Source organism: Cryphonectria parasitica, assembly GCF_011745365.1.
Source record: "Cryphonectria parasitica EP155 unplaced genomic scaffold M406scaffold_2, whole genome shotgun sequence".
Taxonomy (NCBI): Eukaryota; Fungi; Ascomycota; class Sordariomycetes; order Diaporthales; family Cryphonectriaceae; genus Cryphonectria; species Cryphonectria parasitica.
In genome coordinates, this window is record NW_024468910.1 from 3,108,712 (window position 1) to 3,133,334 (window position 24,623).

Here is a 24,623-nt window from a genome sequence, read left to right on the forward strand (position 1 = left end):
GAAATGCAGCGCAGTGGAAGAGTTTGGAGAGGGAGAGTGTAAAAGAGAAGAGTTTGGAAGAGAAGCGTGTGGAAGAGAAGAGTTAGTAGAGAACTGGATTGACAGCAAGAATCGTCTGGAAGATATATCGAGGAAGGAGCAGTCCAAACCCATGCAGATAATTCGGTGTAGTGACAGGGGCCTTTGGAAAGCAGTACAGGAAGGAAGGAGCAGTGACGATGAGATAAGCTGAGAGTCGCTACAAAACAGTGATGAGGAGGGTCTGAGTGATAGCTCCAAGGTAATGATGAGAGGAAGGAGTATGGTACAGACACAGCTCTTCCCCTCTTTGTTCAAGCCTGAGCTGTCTGCGCAGACCAGATTTTGCCTCCATGAAGACCAAAACAGAATATGACAAGAGCTCATCCATTTCATTTTTACATCAATTCATGATTTTTCAGTGCAATGAACAATAATAAAAGAAGGGCAAGAAAGATGAGGAATCCGGGAAAGGAGGGGGGGGGGGCGTCATCTTGCCGACTCGGCCGTTTAGGTGCAGCTACGTCTCCTCCACGGCCTAACCTAGATTGCACCAGCATGCTTTGCTACAAGGTCTTTCGCAAATACCTTTCATTGTGTTGCAGACATGAATCTCAATTCCAGAGCGCGCATCTGCGCCGAGGGGCATTGCGTTGTTTTCATGCTCTTTGTACCCGTTCACGCACGTGACATCACGTCTTCGCGTCATTTGTGATTTAAAACTACGAGTCTTTTGGAGACTCCCATGTATGAACCTGCATTCGTGGTCCAGAGCGGTTGACTGAGCAAAAGAGATGTGCGTTGATGTGTAGGTCAACAATGCTCTGGGGTGTAGTATCTTGTGCTGGGGCCGGCAGATTGTGTCCCACCGTCCAGGTATAGAAGGAGGGTACGAGAAGGTTTATGATCATTCTAGATTGGAATAGAGGTCTGAAACCCGGGAGTGGTATTGGTAACCTTAATGGCGGCAGTCCCACTGGGTTCCCATGATAGACTGTACTGGGGTAGGGGTGGAGGGGTCTTGCATGCATGGCACCGGAATCTCAACCTCTGCAAAGGATTCACTTGCTGAATCGGAAAACCAAGCAACACTCTGTAGTATCTGGAGCAGCCAAGGAGTTATCACGAGTATCAACGGAAATTGGGGGCGTGATCAAGGTCGTGCGAACACAGTGACAACACTGTTCAGAGTAAGGTGTTCAGACCCAAGCTGGCACGCGGGGCAAGGTCGCGTTGCATTCCTCTGGAGCTGGGTTGATGAAGCAAGGCCCAGCTCATCCTCCGTCGCACCTTTCTTGTCGATATCAGATCGAAATCTAAACTAAATCTTTTAACTCAATTCTTAAGGAGGTCTATCAATACTCATAATTTCTGAAATAATGAGAGGTTGGACTACGACTTTGAACGAGACGTGGGAAAGCTCGAGTATGTTGTCAAATCGAAGGTTCCGATCCCGTGTTCACTGCCACAAGCCGCTCGCTCAGCGGCACTATTTTCTGTCTTTCAAGCGCTTTGCTGATCACACGGAATCCGCCTGATCACTGAGGCCTTTTGATTATTATATTGCATTTTCTTCGGTGAAGTGTGATTTTATGTCGAGGCAGGCATAACCGGCGGAGTCAGCCCATCCCAAAAAGCCGAGACAACATTCCTCATCCGACTGTTTTGACTTGCCTGCCTGTATACTTTGAGGAGAAGCTGCCGCAAATAAACACAGAAGTACTTGAAGGACGGTATGATGTAAGCTCTCTGGAGATGATGCCGCGCTTTGCTGCTACGCGTCTTTCTCAACCATGAGGTTTACAAAACCCGTTCACTCGCAGTCCTTTTGCCCGCCCCTGGTTTTCTCACGAGTCTGGGCCAAACAAGCAATACCTCCCCCTCTCCCTCCCCCCTAGAATCCGTCTTTCACTCAATATGAGAGGTTCTACTATTGTTCTATGGGCATTTTGCGCCTCCAAGTCGCAGGCAGTAGACGTCTTTGACGAAGAGGACTGTTCCGTGGCGACGCGGACGATTGGACAAATAACGAAGCTGGAATACGCCTTCGCGTCAGAAAATACAACATCTCTTCTCGAGCAGCCGGCGGAGGCAACATCTGGACTAGACTCCGAGAACTCTCTGCTATCTTCTCTGCTATCAATGGAGCTGACGGTGCCGTCGACGGGGCTCGCCGAAACGTCTACCACATCGACATCGTCTGCAGGCTGCTCCCACGCACCAGAGGTGGATGATTTTGCCTGTCACAGGTGTCAGGCTCCGGGCGCTGGCAGTATTGCCCTGGAGAGCTTGAAGAAGAAGAGGTCCGTGGCTAATATTTTTGCCTGTATCGATGAATGCATGGGGAACTCGGCTTGTATGGGCGCATCCTACCAGAAAGGTACTCGCAACTGTATCCTATTCCAGTTAATTACAGGCCTCGCCGCTCTGAGCGGCTACGACACCTATATCAAGACAGCGGCAGTTGCAGTTACCACTACCACCACCACGACGAAGCGCACCACCACAACCACGACAACTGGGAGAACTTCAACTTCAACGACAAAAACCACCACCACCTCAAAAACGACTCCCAAACAGTCTGGGACTACCCAAGTCAGCACGTCTAGAACGACTACGAAGCCGACTACTATTGGCGGTACGTCTCTGCATCTTTCTTACATCATCTCTTCGTCTAGACAATCAACATCAACTCTCCCTGCTTCTTCGATTACTTTCACCAAGATCACTGGGGAACCAGCAATTATTTCTTTCAGCATCTCTTCTTCAAGCGTCATTATCAACAGAAGTAGTACAGCATCGCCACGTGAAGTTTCATTGAGCGGAACACCTTATATTAGCCACTCACCGGCTAGATCGGTTGAGTCGAGCTCTTCTTCCAGCAATGTACAGACGCCAGCAACAAGAGGCTCGTCCACAATCACTTTTGGAACTCCCATGTTACATACATCGGCCTCGCAGACATTGCCGAACACCGATGCGTCCATGACTTCGTCACTCCCTGTGAGCTCGCCAAGCCAGACCACGATGACGACAAGCGTCAAAGGATCAGACAGCCAAAGCGCAACCGGTCAGCAAAGGAGCAGCGAGCAAGCAAGTAGTCTCACCAGCACACTTTCTCTGTCGCAGCCGAGCTCCGGCACAACATCCCAGCCTTCTTCGGTTTCCAGCAACGCAGATTCGAGTTTTCCAGCATCCAGCGTCCAGATCTCGAGCAGCTTGGCTACCAGTAGTAGCCTAGCATCGACTATGCCGGAGTCCAAGCCACCTACAGGCAGCCAAACCTCATCAAACACTATTACCTTGGCATCATCGAGCGTCTCCACATCATTCATCACGTCAGAAGAACCATCGAGCACAATAACAGCAATATCGCCGTCTTTCTCTTCTTCCAGCATCTCAACGGTTTCGAGTACATTGAGCATATCAGTATCGTCGAATATCTCAGCATTCAGCTCGCTGGCACCTGATCAAACCTCGACGAGTAGCACGTTCAGTACCACCACAGATTCATCATTCGAGCCCACCATCACATCCTTTTCGACGCCGCAAGGCGGCAGCAGCAGCAGCAACAACATCAGCAGCACGTCAACAACACTTCAGACAAGCCCCTCATCCACATCTTCCCTTCCTATCGCCATGGTGTTCAACGTGGTCAGTGGCACGGTGAACACCTTCAGCTTCGCGCGATTTGGAACTATCTCTTCCATCGTCTCAACTAGCCCCCAAGTATCCTTTGTCAATGTGACATTTGACAATTCGGGTATCGAGGTGGATCCGCCAGCGGGCTACATAGGACCAGTGATGGTTACTCTTGTGGTCATGCCAACGGAGGGAGGAGACTCCAGCACCATCCTGGCTCAGCTGAACATTGTGGCCCCGTCGTCTTCATCGTTATCGTTATCGTCCTCTTCCTCTTTCAATTTTAGCGGCTATTCATCCATATCCACATCCATATCCACCAGTGAACAATCATCATTGTCTACAGCTTCCACATCACTTTCATCACAAGCAACGCAGCAAAGCACCACCAGCACGGCGGCTAGTTTGCAGATATCATCATCAACTGGGCAGAGTCCGTCGTCTACCACAAGCTCGCTAATTCTCAGCATAGGTTCCACCACCAGCGCCCGCACCTCTTCCCAACCTCGCAGCAGCAGCCTTACGAGCAGCAGCCCATCTGCCTCCCCGACCGTCCCGTCGTGCGGATTCACCGGCTATGACACGGGCACCAACATCGGCTATTACGCAGACGCCAGCTTGGCCACTTATTTCGGCTGCAGCAGCCTGTGCAACGCCAACGCGGCCTGCCTTAGCTTCGCCATCAATCCGTCCGCGCCTGCTTGCATCCTGTACGAGCATGATCTCAGCGTTGACCTGTACTCGGCCTCGAGCCCCAACACCTTCTACCTGCGGGGTGGCTTCTGTCCGCCTGCGACGACGACCACGACGACCTCATATAGCCCGACCCCAACTGGGAAGTTTCCCTATGTAAGTTACCATCCATCACTTTTTCACCCAACAAACCCCTCCTGCAAACTGCCCTGTCCAGGAAGAACAGGGAGACTGACAGGGAGGTGTAACTTCTTTTCTTCTTCTTACAAAAATTCAGTGCCCGGCCGGTTTGTCCCCCTACAACGTCACCCAAGTCACGGCTGGTACTCAACAGCCCTACACCCCTTGCATCGCCGGCAAGTCCGCCTCTGCCTGCATGCACGACATTGACGGCAACAACTACTGCAACGACTGCATCTCGTGCCTCAATGGCTGGGCCTGTGCGTCAGACGCCGATTGTCCGGCCGGCTACGCGTGTATCGTCGGTTCAGACTGTCCTGGGAATGGCACCACGGGGGTTGCCATGTGTCTGTACATGTTGTATAATCCGGCGTATAACTGTTATGCCGCGGCTTGAGGGGGTGGCTTTGTCTGTGTGTGTGAATTGGGAAGGGGGGAAAGATCCATTGTAAATGGGACGGAAGGAGGAATTAGAAGAGAGACTGGGGCAGGGACCATCGACCTTTTTTCATTTTTTAATTCTACATTTCTCCTCTTACTTTCTTTGATTTCTGGTATCGTAGCGCTACTTTGAGCGTCAACTGATTTCCTAGTATTTGTGTGTTTGACGCGCGTAATAATCAAGGTGTAGGCATGAGAATATCGAATGGTATATGGTCTCTTTGTATTATCGTTCGACTTGTTACTTTGCAGGCCGGTTTCTGATGGGAAAGCAGAACTGAATATGGACACGACGAGGTTGACGACAGAAGGGGTTGTCTCTAAGTCGGCGGTATGAAGCGTCGTTGTGATGCTTAGTCATTTACTTACCCACAGCAGGTTGTACGGCCCGAACCGCCGCGAGCGGAGCAAATTCGCTATTGATACTAAGGTATGTTGTTATGACCCATCCAACATGCAGGTCACAGAACAGGTCACGAGTAACAGGGACCAGGTGTCAAGGACTCAACGTTCTGACAAAGCATTGATTACATAACCCAGGGTTAGGGTTGTAAAGGAGGGAGGATCGTTGGGCTCGCTAGCGATCCCAACGAGCTTCACACCTTGGATCGCTAGACTCGCCAGCGATCCCAACGAGCCATACTGAAGAGCTGGATATATAAGGATACGGTCATTACCATTAGACGGATTCAGTACATAGCTCTTCAGTTGTCAATCTAAGTATTCAGTTTCATACACTGAGTAGCCCCAAAGGCAGTGAACACTTGCATCGCTTATTAGGACTTGTACGGTTCCGTATTCAAGGACTTGACACTTTGATACCGCTCTTGTTAGCATAAACCCCTTCGTGTACTTAGGAATCTTCGGATTGCTGCAGTGCTCATTACATTTTGACAACTCTTGTTCAAGAACGGTTCAGTGTTACCCCTTGAGCAATACGGAACACGATGGCTCCTCCAGGAACCCCTTCGTCCCCGCGCGCCCCCACTCAGGAAGAACTGGTCAACCAGGTGTACCAGCTTACCCAGCGTATCCAGGACCTGCGCGAATAACAGCAGGCTCAGAGCGCTACCATCGCCAACCAACAGGCCCAGCTAGCCCAACAGGCCCAGCTAGCCCAACAGGCCCAGCTAGCCCAACAGGCTCAGCAGGCGCAGTCTATCTCTGCAACCACTAGTGGCGCTGGAAAAGCATACAAGATGGACAAGCCCGCCATGTATGATGGCAATCAGAAGATGCTGCATGGGTTCCTTACCCACTGCAGGGCGTACTTTTTGCACCATGCAACCTAGTTTACCATGGAATCCGAGAAGGTTATTCTTGCAGACATTCGTCTCGAGAAAGATGCTCTCATCTGGTACGAACCTTCTCTACGCAACCACTTGGAGCATCAGGACAATCCCAACGCGCGTACCCAGGGTACCAAGGATATGTTCGATTCTTTTGAGGGCTTCGAGAAGGCTCTCAAAGAGATCTTTGGTGATCTCAACGAAGAACGCACTACAGCTCAGCAGCTTATGGATCTCAGGCAGACCAAGTCGGCTTCTGTCTATACGGTCAGGTTCAAGCAGCTCTCAGCAAGACTTCTGTAGGAAGATAAGAATCTCATGGAGCACTATTATAAGGGACTCAAGAACAACGTTAAGAACGAAATCTCCAAACAGGATTGGCCAGAGGACTTTGCGACGTTCTCTAATCAAGCTATCCGCATCGACAACCGTCTGTATGAACGACGGGTGGAGAAGTCTAAGAAGGAAGGAAGCCAGACTTGGAGGTTTCCAGCTAATACGGGCAAGAAACTCCAAAACAAGAATAGCAGTCGATATAGCAGTATGGCTCAGAGCAGCACTATGCATGCCGGTTCCATGGAACTCGATGCAGCCAACAGGCAGTATAGCAAGAGGAACAGCGTTACTTGCTACAACTGCAACAAACAAGAACACATTGCATGCAACTGCCATCAACCCCGGAAGAACAAATAGCAACCAGTCCAGGAAGGACGCCAGGTGAATGTTGCTCAGCGACAGGAACCCAATCAACTGAGCAACACCCCCTCGGAGCAAGTATTGAACTCTGTCGATCATGGAAGTCTCAGCTGGATATTCTGCTATGATGACAACTGCTTAACATACCTCTCGAGTAAGGAAGGTTCAGGATGGTTCCCTCAGAAACCTAGGCGCTGCAGACAAATAGCAACAGCAGGACGAGAATGCATGCCCAGCACCCCCACGAATAGCAACTCGGACTGCTCCAACATCGTGGAACAGAGCATCCAGGCGTTGGAAGAAGGGCTTAGCAACAATACCCTTCAACATTCTTCATCGCCTACGCCAAGCACCATGACCAGGAACATGGATAAGGGATGGTACCCTCTTGGCTACTGGTACGAACACCTAGGCAACATAGAGAATGCCTCTCAGGCAGCAGAAGGATCAAGCCAGAGCAAACAACCTAGCAGCCTGCAAAAGCTCCCTGCAAACAACATGCCCAATAAGCTTAAAGGAAGGTTTCCCTTCAGCATTGGGTGGAACAAGGAAACAACATAGATCAAATATCTCATCTATGGAATAGAACTAGAGAAGCTCTTCACCTGCATCCCCTTGCAGAACATCGAGGCACGAGAGGATGAGGATCCTTGAGTCAGCTCACTTCACAACCTATACCACGAATTGGCTTGGATCTTCTGCACCTATCATAGCTGCAGAACGCATTTCTCGGAGAAGGTACAACACGAATAGTTCCCCGTCAGAGAACCAGAACAAATCCTTCAGGCTGTTGAAGAAAAGGAACTCCGCTTCAGAGAAGTTCTCAACAGATAGCACTACAATGCATACATTGGGCTACTAGACAACTGCTCCATGCAATGCATAAACAAAAAGATAGAATGGTAGCAGTGCAAAACAACACTCTGCACGATTTACATCAACAACAAGGTTTGCGACTAGCATTAACAGAAGAAAGATCAGGAACAATAATGATACGGGCAAAGGCAAGCTAAGAAGCTTGCTTAAGAAGCAGCGAAGCAGGCTCAGGAGAACAAGCAGTCCTTGACGAACTCAAAAGAACAGGATTGCTTGTAAAGAAACTGCAGATGATCAGACCGGAACAATCCCTATATAGAGCTTTCAAGGCAGATTACGCTCACATCAAGTTCGACATATACATTCAAGAACACAAATACAGCGCACTATTGAACAGTAGCGCTCAGGGAAACTTCATATCCCCACACATTGTTAATCAGGCATAACTACAATGGAGATGGAAGAGACGCCCATACACCCTCAGCACCATAGAAGAACAACCTGTTGCATACAATCAAGGAGTAATCGATAAGGAGACTGATTATCTACCTATCTTGATCCAAGAATACGTAACCAGAGCTTCCTTTGATATCACGGATACAGCACAGCATGAGCTGATTATGGAGCTTCCATAGCTCAAGAAGCATAATCCTCGAATCGATTGAACTACTAGCTAGCTCTCATGGGAACAAGCTGTACCCAGAGAGATAGTTACAATCAACAGCGCAGGATCGAAGCTAGTGATTGAAGAACACTCAGGAAAAGAGGCTTTACACAACTTCACACATACCTTCAAGTCAGCAGGGCTAGCAGCTCAAGGAGAAGGACCTAGTAATAGGCGAACCCAAACAGTGCCAGGGCGCCAACAGGTTAGCAAAACAACGGAAGCGAGACCCTCAGCAAGTCGGTCCGCCCCGGAGCGACAAGGAAAGGCTTCAGAAAGTGGATTGTGGATCCACACAGGAAAAACCTCGAAACCAGGCCCTCGAGCGCTCGCTCCGGCCCGGAGCGGACGCTCAAGGCCCTCAAAAACGCCATCAGAAAAGAAGCACGCTCAACAGTACCTACTGTTCCTCCAGGTAGCAGAAACAGCACAAGGACCAGAACCAACACTCGCAAACATACCACGAGAATATCACAAGTTCAAGAAACTGTTCCAGGAAGAATTGGATACAGGATTGCCAGAACACAGCTCGTACAACCACGAGATCCTGCTACAAGAAGGAAAACAGCCCAAATTCTTCCCCATCTACGAACTAGACAAGGCACGGCTAGAGGCACTCAGGGAGTACCTCGATGAGAACCTTAAGAAAGAATATATACAATCATCGCAATCACCAGCAGAATACCCCATCCTGTTTGTACCTAAGAAAAACAGCAAGCTCAGGCTATGCATTGACTACAGGCAACTCAACGACATCACGATCAAGAACCGATACCCGTTGCTACTCATCAAGGAATTACGAGATAGGTTGCAAGGAGCACAATGATTTACAGTCCTGAACCTGAAAGGAGCTTATAATCTGATCAGAGTAAAGGAAGGAAAAGAATGGAAAACTGCTTTCAGAACACGCTACGAATACTACAAATATTTAGTTATGCTCTTTGGTTTAACGAATGCCCCAGCTTCGTTTCAGGAAATGATCAATCACATCCTATGCAAGCACCTGGATCAGTTCATTATTGCCTATCTCGACAACATCCTTATTTACTCTCGAACACTTGAAGAACACAAGAAACATGTGGAAATAGTGTTGCAAACGCTCCAGGATGCGAAACTCCTTGTGGAACCTGCAAAGAGCCACTTTCATGTACAAAAAGTCGACTATCTCGGATTCATGATCAAGCTGGGATGCATCAAGCTACAGAAAGATAAGGTAGAAGCTGTTAGGAACTGGCCAATTCCCAGGAATATCAGGGATGTTAGGTCTTTCCTCGGATACGTTAACTTCTACAGGCAGTTCATTAAGAACTACAGCCGGATCGCACACTCTCTTACAAATCTCACTAAAAAGGAATAGCCTTTCGAATAGACCTCCAAGGCACAAGAAGCTTTCAACGAGATCATCAGGCACGTTACCTCAGAACCAGTTCTGTGTAAAGCAGATCCCTATAAACTCTTTGAAGTTGAAATCAATGCATCGGGATATGTACTTGGAGAACAACTTGATCAGCGAGATAACCAAGAATGTCTAAGGATTGTAAGCAACTTTTCAAAGAAGTTGAATAGCTCGGAAATCAACTACAGGATCCCTGATCAGGAACTCATGGTAATAGTGAAGGCTTTTGAGGAATAGCAACACTACTTTATTAGCATACAATACCCGATCATAGTTCACTCGGATCACAAGAATCTGACTACGTTTATGACAACCAAAGTCTTGAACAAACGATAAGTCAGATGGGCAGAATTCCTCTTACAATTCGATTTTAAAATTGTGCACTGCAAAGGCTTGGAGAATGGATGAGCAGACGCTCTCAGCAGGAGATCAGATCATCGAAACGCAGATTCTTCGGATATACAGAATATCTTCGCCCAAAACGAGTCAGGAAACCTCGTTAATGCATACAGAGAACTGAACGCTGCCCTCAGGATCGGATTCTCAGGAAAAGACTCAGAATCGATGATTCCAGACGAACAAGACAACTACATCAAGGATGTATACAGTGCACCAGCACACGGATATCAGGGAATCAGAGCAACCTACGAATGCATCAAGAAATACTGAAACCTACCAGGTCTTAGGAAAAGAATTGAGAGCATCCTATAACAATGCAACAGCTGCAAGAAGAATAAAGCAGAAAGATACAAGCCTTACAGACTACTGCACCTCTTACCAGTACCTATAACTGTTTAGCAATCCATTAGTCTAGACTTCATTACTAAGCTACCTCTCTCACGAGAACCCTTAACTAAGATGCAATACGATAGCATCCTAGTAGTGGTTTGCAGACTGAGCAAGTATGCTTATTTTCTTCCCTATAAGGAAAGCAGTACAGCAGAGGAACTTGCATATGCATTCCTCAGAACAATCATTGCTAACCATAGCATGCCAGAGGAGGTAATCTCCAACAGAGATAGGAAGTTCAACTTGAAGTTTTGAACTTCGCTTATAAAACAGCTCGGAATACACTACAGAATGTTCACAGCATTTCATCCACAAACAGATGAACAGACGGAAAGAATGAATCAAGTTATTGAATAGTATCTTCAGCACTATATCAATCAGAAACAGAACAACTGGATTGATCTGTTGCCTCTTGCACAGTTCGCTTATAATAGCGCAGATACGAGCACGACGAAGAAGTTACCATTCTTCATACTCTATGGATATAACCCAACAGCTTACCACAAGGTACTGCCAGAAGCAGATGCAGAAGCTGCGGATAAAAGGGTTAAGAAGATTAAGAAAGTTCAGAAGAAACTCCGATCAGAATTACAATTCGTTCAAGAACGAATGACGCAGTACGCAAACTCCAAAAGAATTAAGAAACCAATCCTACAGAAGGGAGATAAGATCTACCTACTTCGAAAAAACATCAAAACAACTAGATCTAGCAACAAACTCGACTACAAGAAGTTGGGATCATTCAAAATCTTGCGATAGATTTCTCCGGTTAACTACGAGTTAGCATTACCTCACAGGATGAGGATATACCCGGTTTTCCACATCTCACTGCTGGAACCAGCAGCACAGGAAACACCAACAGACAATACAGCAGAAGTGGAAAACAATGAACCAGAGTATGAGGTAGAGAAGATTCTCAAGCACAGAGGCACAGATAATACAAGGGAATACCTCATCAAGTGGAAAGGTTACCCAGCAAGCGAAAATTCATGGGAACCACAGAAGAACGTTAAAAACGCTCAGGAAAGAGTAGCTGAGTATTGGAAAAAGAAGGAAACCAGTACCTAAGACGATCGCTCCGCCCCGGAGCGAGACCCAGAAGCCTCGGGAACCTCACTCTCCAGAAAGCCCGACCAATCTACCACAGAATTCCAGTCAAAACCCTCAAAAGAAGAATCTCCAGCTACAACAGCAGATTCCTCAGCCACCACAGCCTGCACTTCGGCAGCAACACGGACCCTCTCAGCCTCGGCCTCCTCAGCCTCCTCCTTCTCAAGATCTTCGAGATTCTTGAGACCTCGACGAATAGCCCGAGACATCCTCTCACGCCACATCTTCTTTTGTTGACGCAGTCGAAGCAACTTCAACTCCAACTCTTCTATCTCGTCCTCCAGCTTTCGATGCTGAGTAGAGGTAAGAAGGAGTTCGGCAGCGTTCGTCGGCTCCAGAACGTCGCATTTGGCGCGATTCTGGGAAACGCACTCCGAGCAACGGGATGAATCGTGAGGAGAAACGATACACGATTGCAGGCCTCGACTATCGCAATAAGAACAGGGATGCATATCGAAACTGTTTGAAAGAATGGACTGAAGAAGGAGATCTTTCTGCTTCTTTTTGTCAGAGCGAGGATTCGAGGATTTCGGTTTCGCGACTTTGTTGATTCTGTTCGGCATCTCGATTAGGAAGGCAAGATCATGAACACGAAGACTTGCCAGGATACTTACAGAAGATCGTTGAGGACAACGACTGATAGGAGGGAGATGATGTTATGACCCATCCAACATGCAGGTCACAGAACAGGTCACGAGTAACAGGGACCAGGTGTCAAGAACTCAACATTCTGACAAAGCATTGATTACATAACCCAGGGTTAGGGTTGTAAAGGAGGGAGGATCGTTGGGCTCGCTAGCGATCCCAACGAGCTTCACACCTTGGATCGCTAGACTCGCCAGCGATCCCAACGAGCCATACTGAAGAGCTGGATATATAAGGATACGGTCATTACCATTAGACGGATTCAGTACATAGCTCTTCAGTTGTCAATCTAAGTATTCAGTTTCATACACTGAGTAGCCCCAAAGGCAGTGAACACTTGCATCGCTTATTAGGACTTGTACGGTTCCGTATTCAAGGACTTGACACTTTGACACCGCTCTTGTTAGCATAAACCCCTTCGTGTACTTAGGAATCTTCGGATTGCTGCAGTGCTCATTACATATGTACTTAGAGCCCCTTGGGGGGGTTTGCTGGGCAATGAATGCATTCTGATCCGTGAGAGCAAGCCAACGGCCAATGCATGACTCGAATGAAATAGGCACGTGCTGTGGTAACAGATGAGGATGATTTTGACAAAACGACGAAACGTTGGTGATTTATGAGCCGTTGCATGAGATGAGGTGCGTGGCCGTTCTCAGCAATTGCGCTCGACGGTTGAGGCATGGGACAAGTACTTGTCACAAAGGTGGAAGAAGTTGGCAGAGTATGAGCAGATGACTTTTGGTATAATTATATGCAAAACCCCTCATTACGATTACATCGCTATTGATGCTCCCACCTAGTCCTACAAAAGTACGCAAGAACTCCTCGCTGCTGCTGTGCGTGTGTATTTCGCATCCTTCAGTTTTTCGTCACGTGCTCATCCATCAGCCATCAATTACAGAGCAGCGGCCAAGAGAGCAGCGACGCCCGCAAGAGCAACGGGGAAGTTCACAGCGCCGGCGGCGGAGGAGCTCGAGCTCGAGCTGCTGCTGCTGGACGCTGTCGAGGTGCCGCTGGAGGACGAGGACTCGGTGGTGGTGGCAGTGCCCGACGCGGCCGAGCCAGAGCTGCCGGACGAGGAGGTGGAGCCCGCTGAGGAGTTTCCTGACGCGGTGGTCGTGGTGATTGTTGTGCCGGCGGCGGAGCCGGTCGCGGTGGCGGAGGCTGCACTTCCGGTACCAGTGGCGGCGCTGGTGGCGGAGGCTGTGGTCTCGTCACTGCTGACAGCGGTGACACCCCATGCGGCCTCGAAGGAGGACAGCAGGCTGGCCTGAGCAGCGGTAGCACTGGACTGGAGGCTCGAGTACGCGGCGTTCAGGGCGGTGCCGGTCAGGGTGACGGAAGCCTCAGCCGAGTGAAGCTGGTTGTCAATGACTCCGACAGCCGACTGGTAGGCTTGGAAGGCTGAGGTATACCCAGTCTCGACGGCGTTGACCTGGAAATAATTGACCGGGTCAGCTCATTCATTCTTTGAGTAGCTAGAGGGGGACAGCATCTTTCTCTGTATTAAAAGGGGAAGGGAAAAAAACATACAGCGACAACGCTGAGGGTAGCGACGATGGCGGCCTTGAACTGCATTTTGACGGACTTTGTTGTGGTGGATTAAGTTCGTGATGGGTGTCTGGCAGAAAGAGAGAGAATTGGCTGGTCGCTATGATTTCTCAAAGTGTACGAGAGAGAGAGAAGGAAAGAGAAAATTGGATTATTGTCAGGACGCGTCGAGACGGGACAAGAGCAAGCAATAAAGGGGCTTCAAGTGGTGGCTGGGTGGTCGGATCGAGGCTTTGGTAGAAATTCAAGGTACAGCACTAGCTCGGCAGACGGCATATCGCGAAACGGCCCTAATGCTAGGTTTAGACACACCGTACCATGCAGTGGTGCGCGCAGGGGCATTGAAATGACCAATTTAGGACACGTCATGGCGCGATCGAGTGCATATGCGGCAATGCACGAAGGAGCAAGGAAGAGTTCTACAGAGGGCTAAGGAGCCACCCGCGCGCACACGCTGGACTTGAGAGGTCATAGGCAACAACAACTCATCAAGCCAAGCCCAGCCACCTTGGCTCTCCAGTCTGCAGAGGAATGGCCCAAAGAAAAGGGGCCGGGGGCGGGGGGCAAAATAAGAAAAAAGAAGAAACAAGAAACAAAAATAAGGTAAGATTAAGCTAACTGGATCAGTCTTGTGTATACTACATAGGAGAGGCCCGAGACCAACCATCCTTCTCGTTCTGAGACGAAGCCAAGAAGCGTTATTTGGGGTCCGCAGTCACATTGCTAGGATTGCTGCTTGGATTCTCTAAGCGCCCATTGACACATAAATACATACATAACGTCCTATGTAATTAGATCGTCTAATAGTTCAAAGGCATGCTGACCACGGACAGGGTTGTTTATTGACCGGGTAACTATATAATACCATGGCATAATTGATGAGCTGTATGTGGTGTGTTGTTTGCCCATGGTTTGATTTGCCGGCGAGATGACGAATACTTGTGGGGATCTCGGCTGAGGGAGCCTTGCACTTCCCCAGAACGCCACCTGAAGTTCCCGGCCAATCGTGATTATGCTTGAGGATCAGCGAGCTCACCAGGATGTGGCAGCCTGCAGACGGCCCTGTCCCTGCTACCTATTTGGCGAGGCAAGTGCGAGGGTCTGATACCCCTGTCCCTTCCATCACGTTGACGGCGGCCCTGTGGCAATACCGTATACGAGAAACCAGCCCTCACCCGCGTCTGCAGGCTTCACAAGCCAGTATTCTGAAAACTTCAAACGCCACGGCTAGGGCTGATGCCTTAACTAAGCACAGCAGGAGATCTCTGCTCTGGAGGACCGTGCAATGGGATGTTTCCGACAGCGGAACGAATATGCAAAGACCTTCCTCTCTCTCTCTCTCTCTCTCTTTCTCTTTTTTTTTTTTTTTTTTTTTTTTTTAATTTTTTTATTCTTTTTTATATAATTCATTTGATTGACAACTCTTTTATTTTTACATATATTCAACGCTGATACAGCCCCGTAGCCTCCTTTCGGGATGCATTTGTTCGAGTTTGCCAAAGACGGAGACGGTGGTCTGGAGGAGGCTCGTCGCAACGGCTGACTTCCACGTCATGCGGGACAAGAGGAGACAGCATTCCGAGCACAAGGACATGTAGAGGCTACAGTGGGATGTCGGGGACGAAGGGATCAAGGAAGGACCGACCTGATTTATGGCTATGTTGGACGAGAGAGATGTGAAGGAGTGGAAATCTTACCGCTCAACAGGATTCGCTCTCAAAGGGCTAGGGATGACTGAACTCGAAGGTAACCAAAGTCATGCCCAGATTGACAGAGGTACCCGTTAGGAATTCACTGATTGGAAGATCGGAAAGGAGGAGACCCTCATAGAGGTCCTCAGAGCTGAGGATATCATCAACTGGGTTTCCTCCGCCTACGATTAGGTTGGAATCATGATTGTACAGAATCTCGGGACTGTCATTATCGAATTATAGATGTAACTTTGACAAGACCTAATTGATCAACACTGCCTAGCATTGCTGTGTAGCCCGAATCTGACCACCTGAAAATCCTGATGGATCGTTTCGTCGATGACTCTGACCCATCCACTATTTCCAATCCTTTTCAGATTCACCCTGCCGACCAGACGGCTACGACTATGGACTGGCTCGCGACCGTGTATTACGTGCAATACGCTGATGGCTTAGCCCTTGGCATTATCCAACTCAAGTGCACGAAAACACGATCCAGCAGCCACTTACAACGTTACCTGTAGCACGACTAGGAATGGCAACCATCTGGGCCACGCTCCTGACCCTTTTGCTGGCCAGCCGCTCCAGAATAATGTCCTAAACATCAACGGCGAGGTTATCCAGGAAAGAACCGAGGGATGCGCCGTTGTTTCACACGCGCTGCAGATGATCAGTACTCTGTTATTGCTGGCATATATATTATTGTGGCAGATACTGGTCTATGAGATTAGGAAAGTGATGTACTGGGCTCCAGCACTAGCTACAAACAAGGACATAGAGCAACTGGGTTTAGCCTTAGACCACAACAGAGAGTGGCAGCCAAAATTCTTCGTATTAAGTCTTATTCACGCTGCTATCGCCCGAGCTCAATTGACTTATGCCCAAACCGAATTGTATAGGGCTTATTCACTTGGCTCCACCATCGTTACGGTATTCCGCTCAGTAGGAGAATCTTTCTTGCGTGCCACCACCCACATAAACTCGGCATCAAAGTCTGGATCACCCTCCTCCAATTTCCCATCGCCTGCCTGCAATACTTCCACCTGCAATAAGTCGAATCCGATTTCCCTAAGCAGTGCTTCATTCCCGTCGACGTCAAAGCTACTCCAGAACATTCCATATCCCAAGAATTCGCCATGGATTTCTTCCTCGTCGATGGTTGTGAGATTGAACACAAAGACTCCGTTAGGCTTTAGCCAACTGTGGATCTTTGTGAGCATATCTTTGAGCTTCGACCGTGGAAGATGGAACAGTGTGTAGAAACTGATTGCTCCGTGGAAGCTCTCAGGCTCGAAAGTGAGTGCTGTCATGTCGCCCGCAACAAGCTCAGCGTCTGGGAAGCGGGCCTTGGCCATCTCGATTTGCTTCGTCGATATGTCATTTGCGACTACGTGTGCGCCTTGGTCGAGAAGCAGTTGCAAGACGGGAACGCCAGGGCCACAACCAAGCTCTAGAATAGAAGGTGAAGGTGGCAGCTCCTCAAGGAGCTTCTTGGCGTATCTCTCTCGCGGTGATTTCTGGCTCTCGACCCATTGCAAATACCATTCTGAGATGTGGTCGTAGGCGTATTCGACGATGCCTTCAGGTGTATCAGACATTTTGTGGTGGATCACAGCATGTGGAAAGCGTGGATCCGAGGTGTGGAAGATGAGGTATGTTGAATGGTGCCAGCTGCAGAAGGCAGCGGGCCGAAGCTAGCTAAACTAGCTACTACAGTATAGCGCGGGGAGGTGAACTGCTGACATAATCCATGGCTTTACATGATGGGCACTAAGTAACTCGGTGCACTACGCCATGATTTATAGTCACCCGTAGCGCTCTTGATAGTTTGAAAGGCTTGTAAGACTGCATCGGCATCAAGTGTTGTATTCTTGTGGGATGGCATGGCGGAGGGTTTGGCAGATGTACACACAAGCAATACTTGATGATGAACCTAGTCTGTTCCTCACGCTAATAATACTAAGTTCAGGGTTGGAAACAGATCATATGAGTTTGACAGGGGACTTATTTTGGGGTTTATTTGCAACCTTTCACTGTCTCCTCAGTTATACCAAGTGTGCTTGCATTCCCTGACGTGTAAATATTGAGGGGATGTTGTCGCGCTCTCGAAGGCGTACCCTCCCTGTGCCTCCTCCCCTCTGAAATGCAGAGGTTGGCTGTAGCTGGTCAGAAGAGGGTCAGAAGAAATGGCAAGGTTTAGGGGCTGCTGGGCCAGCAGGCCGACCCAACTACTATGGTAGTATCATCCACAGACCCTTGCGGGCCTTCCTTCCGTTCCAGTTTCCACTATACGAGAGAGCTCCAGTCAATTACCATGCGCTACAGATGAAATTTTCACAATCAATCTACAGAGTCTTGCCATATGAGAAGGGTGATCAATGCTTATTCTCTCTTTTTTCCTCATATTTTTTCTTTTATGTTTCTTCTGCTTCAAGAAATGGGGGACCCCCTCTAGGTTACGTACAAAAATTGCTATGACATGTTGCATCCAACATAAGGAAGGACGGACACAGAGAGAGGGTCGGTTTTGGGCTAAGTACCATAGTATTCAAGTATCTATCCACTTGAGTAACTGTTTCGAGTACACGATCAGCGCACTTACCCGGTACCGCACCGTGCGCACCCACCATCTCGGAGGGGACAGGCTAAATTGTTTACTACACTATGGTAGCACTATAGTACATAGTACATGCTCTTCCAGGCAGGTAACATTGAGATCAAGCCTCGACAATCAACATTTGCAGCTACCGTGTATACCCGCACCCATCGCCTGCAGGCATTCCCCTTTTTACACACTACAGTCAAGGAGCAGCAGACGTGGAGAAGGCAGGGTAGCACCACTTCACCGAACCCCTCATCACACATAGCTTCCCTTGCCACCTCGTATCTTACTGATGGATGGCCAGTCAGTGATAACGCGAACAACTGCTTAATCCATGGCTCGGGAGCGATGCTCCATTATTTACCACCAATGGGTGTTTTTGGATAGTCACGACAGCGGAGGATGAATGAATGGAGAAATACAGGACACAGAAGGGCAAGCCGAGAAAGAGGAGGACAAGACAAGATGATGGATGCATATAACGAACGGCGGCCGCGCCCCATCGACACACATCCTGGCTTGTTTGTTGTCACACGGCAAGCTGTCTCGCAGCCAGATGTGTCGATCATAAACATTTCATCATGTTGACGACATTTCTCACCCTCCTCGCCGCGCTCGCACTGGCAGCCACCGTCACCGCCCAGGGCGACACCCTCGGCCTGGCGGATGGCTTCCTGAGCTTCAGTACACAGAACTTCGACCTCGAGCTTGTCAAGGATGCGCAGGTGCTGGTCTCTCTCAAGGCATCGGGCGGCACCTTTGACTTTTTGCCATTGGGCTATCTCTCGGTCCGCGCTGGAAACGGCCAGTATCACTGGGGAGACGTCACGTTTCGATACAGGACTGTCGGCAGCACAACCTGGATCGATGGCGATTCCTCCCAGGCACGAAACCCTGTAGCCTCCGTGTCGACAGCCAGCAACAGCACGGTCCTTGCAGCCTCCAACATGGCAGCGACCTTGCCGTCCGATACGGCGGGTCTGGGCGTGACGAGAGAGTGGCTCGATGTGGACGGCGACCTGGGGCTGTCTTTCACCCTCACTAATAACGCCAGCACGTCCATCGAGCTGGGCAGTCTGGGCTTCCCTGCCGAGTTCAACAACATCTTCACCAACTACACCGCAGAGGAGACCCAAGAGTACTGCAGCCTCTCGGACCCCTACATCGGGATGCATGCCGGTTACATCCGTGTCTCGCCCATCAACGGAAATGGTGCCGCACTGGTCGTCACGCCGCTTGGGGATACACCCCTGGAGGCATACCGCAACCTCGATGAGCCATACTACGACAGCACAGCCTACGAGAGCCAGGTCTTCGAGGGATTGTATGAGTGGCAGACGCTGACGGAGGCATGGGCCGAGAACGAGTGGAACGCGAGCGAGCCCTGGAACACGCCGTCCTCCAAAGTCCTGGCCCCAGGCGAGGCTTTGACCTTTGGGCTCAAGTTCTCGCTGGCTGATGGTGGCATCGAGACCATCGACGACGAGGTGCAGGCGCAGGGCGTGCCTTATGCGCGAGGCATCCCCGGCTTCATCCTCCCGGCCGACCTCACAGGCCAGCTTCTCGTCAACCCTGGGTCCGCCGGCGACATCGCCAACATCACTGTCGACCCTGCCGGGGCCCTCACCGTCACTGAGGGCTCGAGCAGCGGCGAGTACGACGTCACACCGTCCTCCAGCGCCTTCGGTCGTGCCCGTCTCACAATCGCCTACACGAGCGGTCAGGTCCAGACGGTTCACTACTATGTTGTCAAATCTGGTCCCGACCACATTGCCGCGCTGAGCAACTTCCTCACCACCGAGCAGTATTACACCAACACGTCGGACCCATTTGGCCGTGCGCCCTCTGTCATTTCGTACGACTACAGCGTTATGGCGCCTGTCCTGCAAGACATGCGCGTGTGGATTGCAGGGCTGTCCGACGAGGCCGGCGCGGGCTCTTTTCTCGCGGCGAGCATGAAGCAGGCTGCGCAGCCCAATGCCGACGAGATCGCCAAGCTCGAGGATTTCGTCGCGCAGGTCCTGTACAAGACGCTGCAGCCGCCCCAGAACGGCACATACGACGTGCGCATGAGCATCTTCTACTACGGCTTAGCCGGCTACCCTTACTCGAGCGCCATCGACTGGACGACGTGGGAATCTTGGACCGAGCCTGAGGCGTACGCGACGGACCGAGCATACGACTATGTCCACGTCGCAGCGAGTTACTGGGGCCTGTACCGTGCAGGGCGGGCCTACGAGGGCATCCTGACGCAGCAGCCGTGGGACTGGTATCTGAACCAGAGCTACAACACCGTCATGTCCGCCATGGCGCAGGATAGCGAAGGGAACTGGCTCGTGGGCTACTCGACGGATGGGCTGATGGGCGAGACCGTGTTTGGCGAGCTCCTCAAGGACCTCACCCGGGAGGGCTGGACGACACAGGCGGCGGCCCTCGAGGCCAAGATGCGCGCGCGGGCGGAGCTCTGGAGCACTATGGACGACCCCTTTGGCAGCGAGATGGCGTGGGACTCAACGGGCCAGGAGGGAGTATACTACTGGTCCAAGTACTTTGGCTACAACTCTACAGCGGAGAAGACGCTGGCAACGGTCCTGGGGTTCCAGCCCACCGTCGCCCATTGGGGCTGGAATGGTAACGCGAGGCGGTACTGGGATTTTATGTAAGTTGCTTGTCCTTTGTTTACCTGGTGGTCATCCCTTTCGATTTTCCCCCTCTTTTCTTTCCAAGACAAGACGAAACTACAAACTGACCGACTTCGTTCTTTTCTCTCCCCCTTTTCAAGATACGGAGGCAAACTGGAACGCATAGAGCGCCAGATCCACCATTACGGCTCCGGTCTCAACGCGCTTGTCGCCCTGTCTGCCTTCCGTAGCAACCCCAACGACACATATCTCCTGCGCATCGGCTACGGCGGCATGAACGGCCCACTGTCCAACATCCGCGCTGACGGCTGCGCGTCGGCCGCGTTCCACTCATGGCCCGAGACACTGCAGTGGGACGCTTACAGTGGCGATTACGGTCCCAACCATAGCGGGTTGGTTATGGGCACGGGCACGTATCTCGCCTGGGACGCAGAGCTGGGCCGCCTGGTGGCGTACGGCGGGCTGCTGGACGACGACGGCGCGGGGACCGTCACCGTCAGCCCGCGGGATGTCGCCAGGAGGAAGGTGTTTGTAGGACCCATCGGGCTGCTGGTCGAGGTGGATGCTGGTGTCATTGAGAGCTTCGCGTACACGACGGCCAACGCCTCGCTGGTCGTCACGCTGGGTCAGCTGGACGGTGTGCCGACCACGAACTCGACGGTCATGTGGCTGAGCCGTGAGGAGGGGGATGCTGGCTATGAGGTCACGGGCACGAGTGTCACGGAGGCACGACTGGGTTGGCAAATCCCCCTCGGATCTGGTTCCGTGTCTGTCAATATCGTGCCGTCGTAACTAATCCCTCTCTCCTCTTGGATAATCAACAAGCTGGAGAGAAAATAAACAACTCCCGAACCATGTTTGTCGTCCGTCCACGTAGCATCTAATCCCTTGATGACGGAAGAAACTGTCATACTTTGAACATGATATCATTCTGAGGACTGCAATATGCACTTCTCTTGATGCAGAGAGAGCACTTGCCGTGCTCAAGGATCTTGCACTTTTTTTCCCTTCAAATTTTTTTTTTTTTTCATTTTTTGATGGTATGGGACTCTAAAGGTCTATCCACTCTACAGCCACGCTTCCTAACGGCTGTAATCCTTTTTTCTCCTCTTCCTTTTGTCATCCTAGGCTGTTTCATTGTTGGGCAAAGTTGCTTAATCCTGCACACACGGGCATTGCTTGCATGCCACACCCAGGAATGCTATGTACTGAACAAGAAAGTCCTCAAGGTCCTCAGACGTTCAACTCAGCAGCCTTGGCCCCCTTGATAGACGCCTGGTACGGCGCAAGCTTCTTCTCGAGCTTGCCGCCCGGTCCGCAGAACTTGTCCACAATCTGTGCGCTGCGGCCAACGTACAGCTCCGGCCTCATCATGTTATCAAGATCAGGCCAGATGGGCTTGAAGAAGTCCGTATTCCGGATCCTCTCCACGAGATCGTTCGGCTTGCCCTCGTTCTGGACTTGGTGGGATGCCTGGAATGAGAGGACACGGATTTGCTCATGAGCACTGGGGTTGGTAGTTAGTAAACAAAACCATTCCCTTGTTTTCTGCTGTTTCTTTCCTTCTTGAGGTTGTAGGACTTACTCCTGTCTGGACACGCCCATTGCCGTCAGCCTCATGATGATGTTCTCGGTGATCATGAAGGGCAGCTCTGCCATGATGTTGGAGTGAATCTTGGAGGGAAACACCACAAGTCCCTCAGTCACATTCTGCAGGGTAATGGCGATGGCGTCGGCGAGAAGGAACATCTCGGGAATATCCATCCTTCGCTGCATAAGTAGAAGTTAGCCTGGCAGGAACATGGGGGCACCGCATGACAAAAGGCAAGAAAGAGGATTCCTTACACATGCGGAGTCATCCAGCGATCTCTCCAGCCACTGTGACGAGTGAGTACTGTTGTAGTTGGCGGCCTTTCCCTGCAGCACCCGCGCGAGACTGGCAATTCGTTCACACCGCATAGGGTTTTGTTTGTACGCCTAAAATTTGAGAATTAAGATTCAAGTGTTAACATGCGTCAAAATTGAAGAAGTAAAAAAGAAGGAAAAAAACCAAACCATGACATGGAAACGCGCCGAGGAGGGGGGGAAGAGGCAGAAGAAGCTGAGACTGACCATAGCACTGCTGCCAATTTGGGAAGCCTCTCTAGGCTCTCCGATCTCCTTCATGAACGCGAGATGTCTCAGATCAGAAGCAATCTTGGTCACGGAAGTTCCCAGGCCCGTAACGGCGTTTGCCACGAGACAGTCAACCTTCCTCGTGCTGCGACGGTGTGAGTCTCTCTCTGCCCACATTCTGTATGAGTTCAGGATTTGGCGTTTGTTTAAAGACTTACTATGTCTGTGTAGAGATCTAGTGAGATGTTAGACAGTGTTGCTGATGAAAATTGAGTAACACTCTTGTATACTTACATCGTAGCATTCGTCGAAGCCAGCCTTTTGACAGAGAAGCTCGTTGAGCTGCTCACATTTGGCGTGGTCGCCACCAAAGCTGTGGAAAGGTCAGGATGATTGGTTCTGTCAGTTCCTTGCATTGACCAAGGACGAAGACTCACATCTCGAGAAAGCTGGCCTGCGTACCCGTGGTACCTTGGGCACCACGGAATTTGAGCTCGTCTCGTACCCGTTCCAGGTCGGCCAGGTCCATCAAGAGGTCCTGTGCCCAGCCGGCGGCTAGGAGGTGAGATTGAAATCAGCACAATACGCCAAAAAAGGAGAGAAATGCAAGTGGCTTGCCAGGACTCACCTCGCTTGCCGACAGTGCTGATCTGAGCAGGTTGAAGGTGGGTGAAAGACAGGGTGGGTTCAGACTTCCACTGGAGGGCAAAACCCTGGAGGTTGTGCAGCACCTTGGCAATCTTGGGGATCAGGAGGTCGAGGGCATCCCTCATGAGAATGAGCTCTGTGTTGTCGGTGACGTAGCAGCTCGTCGCGCCATAATGGATGATACCAGCGGCAGCAGGGGCAACTTGGCCAAAAGCGTGGACGTGCTAATGTTGAACAAGAAAGGAAATATATAGATCAGTATACGAGGAGGCAAGTCTTGGGCTATTTCTCATTCATGATATATTTCTTACAGCCATGACATCCTACATATTAATACTTGTTAGCTTTTCTATGTTGTTGACTTGATATGAATTTCTGCCCCTCTCTCTCGGTAGTAAAGCTTACATGCCGACGCTTCTTCTCCTCGACACGGGCAATTTCAAAGTCTTGATCCGTCACGGTCAAGTGGGCCTTCATCTGCTCGAGGGCCTCATCGGTGATGGTGTTGATCCCAAGCTCCTTCTCGCTCTGGGCGAGGTAGAGCCACAGCTTGCGCCAGGTCGAGTGCCGAGATCGCTGGCTGAAGAGACCAGACATCTCCGGGCTGCAGTAGCGGCCCGTCAGGGATGTCTGGTAGGTATCGTACTGGGAGGCCATTTTGGGCAATATCACCACGGTTGAACGAGCTCACAAAGATCCAAAATTTGGCGATGGTGGGGCAAGAGCCATGAATGCTGAACAAAAAAGTTCGGGTTCGAGGTTGAAGCTTAAATACAGGGGTTGTATGATTAGGTAAGTACATCACCCCGCCATGGTGTGTGGGTTCTAGCTTTGCGTTGTTGCCGCCTACTATGTACATTGACGTGGCAGGGCGGCCTTGGAGAATGTTCAGCCCTACAATCTGTGATCAAGAAACTTATCATGGAAATGACTTGTCAGTTAATTGAAGTCGTAGGGATATTTTTAACAAAAAACAAACACACATACACGTC

The 24,623-nt window shown here is 50.3% G+C and overlaps 5 protein-coding genes across 5 annotated transcripts; 2 read left to right on the forward strand and 3 right to left on the reverse strand.

Moving 5' to 3' along the window:
- Positions 1–3,657: 3,657 nt before the first annotated feature.
- On the forward strand, positions 3,658–4,930 carry M406DRAFT_327197 (uncharacterized protein; the record flags this gene model as incomplete). Its single annotated transcript, XM_040920177.1, has 3 exons — positions 3,658–3,911; positions 4,173–4,509; positions 4,631–4,930. 3 exons carry the CDS (start codon positions 3,658–3,660, stop codon positions 4,928–4,930), a joined length of 891 nt encoding a protein of 296 aa, XP_040779739.1.
- An 8,378-nt stretch (positions 4,931–13,308) lies between these two features.
- On the reverse strand, positions 13,309–13,994 carry M406DRAFT_321001 (uncharacterized protein; the record flags this gene model as incomplete). Its single annotated transcript, XM_040919460.1, has 2 exons — positions 13,916–13,994; positions 13,309–13,817 (listed from the first exon to the last, which is right to left on the reverse strand). Coding segments are annotated over exons 1-2 (532 nt in total), but the record flags the coding sequence as incomplete, so codon positions are not given.
- A 2,532-nt stretch (positions 13,995–16,526) lies between these two features.
- Positions 16,527–17,222, reverse strand: M406DRAFT_327199 (S-adenosyl-L-methionine-dependent methyltransferase; the record flags this gene model as incomplete). Its single annotated transcript, XM_040920178.1, has 1 exon — positions 16,527–17,222. The coding sequence occupies one exon, from the start codon at positions 17,220–17,222 to the stop codon at positions 16,527–16,529; it is 696 nt and encodes a 231-aa protein (XP_040779741.1).
- Positions 17,223–18,807: 1,585 nt separating this feature from the next.
- On the forward strand, positions 18,808–21,735 carry M406DRAFT_286769 (uncharacterized protein; the record flags this gene model as incomplete). The annotated part of the gene is made up of 2 exons (XM_040918697.1): positions 18,808–20,885; positions 21,009–21,735. 2 exons carry the CDS (start codon positions 18,808–18,810, stop codon positions 21,658–21,660), a joined length of 2,730 nt encoding a protein of 909 aa, XP_040779742.1. The 3' UTR covers positions 21,661–21,735.
- A 138-nt stretch (positions 21,736–21,873) lies between these two features.
- On the reverse strand, positions 21,874–24,335 carry AD-4 (adenylosuccinate lyase catalytic activity protein). Its single transcript, XM_040926423.1, has 10 exons — positions 24,037–24,335; positions 23,943–23,954; positions 23,612–23,855; positions 23,421–23,538; positions 23,278–23,356; positions 23,202–23,218; positions 22,981–23,128; positions 22,714–22,845; positions 22,454–22,638; positions 21,874–22,375 (listed from the first exon to the last, which is right to left on the reverse strand). Exons 1-10 carry the CDS (start codon positions 24,286–24,288, stop codon positions 22,102–22,104), a joined length of 1,461 nt encoding a protein of 486 aa, XP_040780359.1. The 5' UTR covers positions 24,289–24,335; the 3' UTR covers positions 21,874–22,101.
- Between the last annotated feature and the right edge of the window lie 288 nt (positions 24,336–24,623).

Bases quoted from the DNA above. Each gene is read 5' to 3' on its own strand.
- AD-4 (XM_040926423.1), bottom strand. From the start codon at position 24,288: ATGGCCTCCCAGTACGATACCTACCAGACATCCCTGACGGGCCGCTAC. The intron at 23,539-23,611 runs GTGAGTCCTGGC...CTCACCTCCTAG, and splicing joins CAGCACTGTCGGCAAGCGAG to CCGCCGGCTGGGCACAGGAC. The intron at 23,357-23,420 runs GTGAGTCTTCGT...ACCTTTCCACAG, and splicing joins CAGGCCAGCTTTCTCGAGAT to CTTTGGTGGCGACCACGCCA.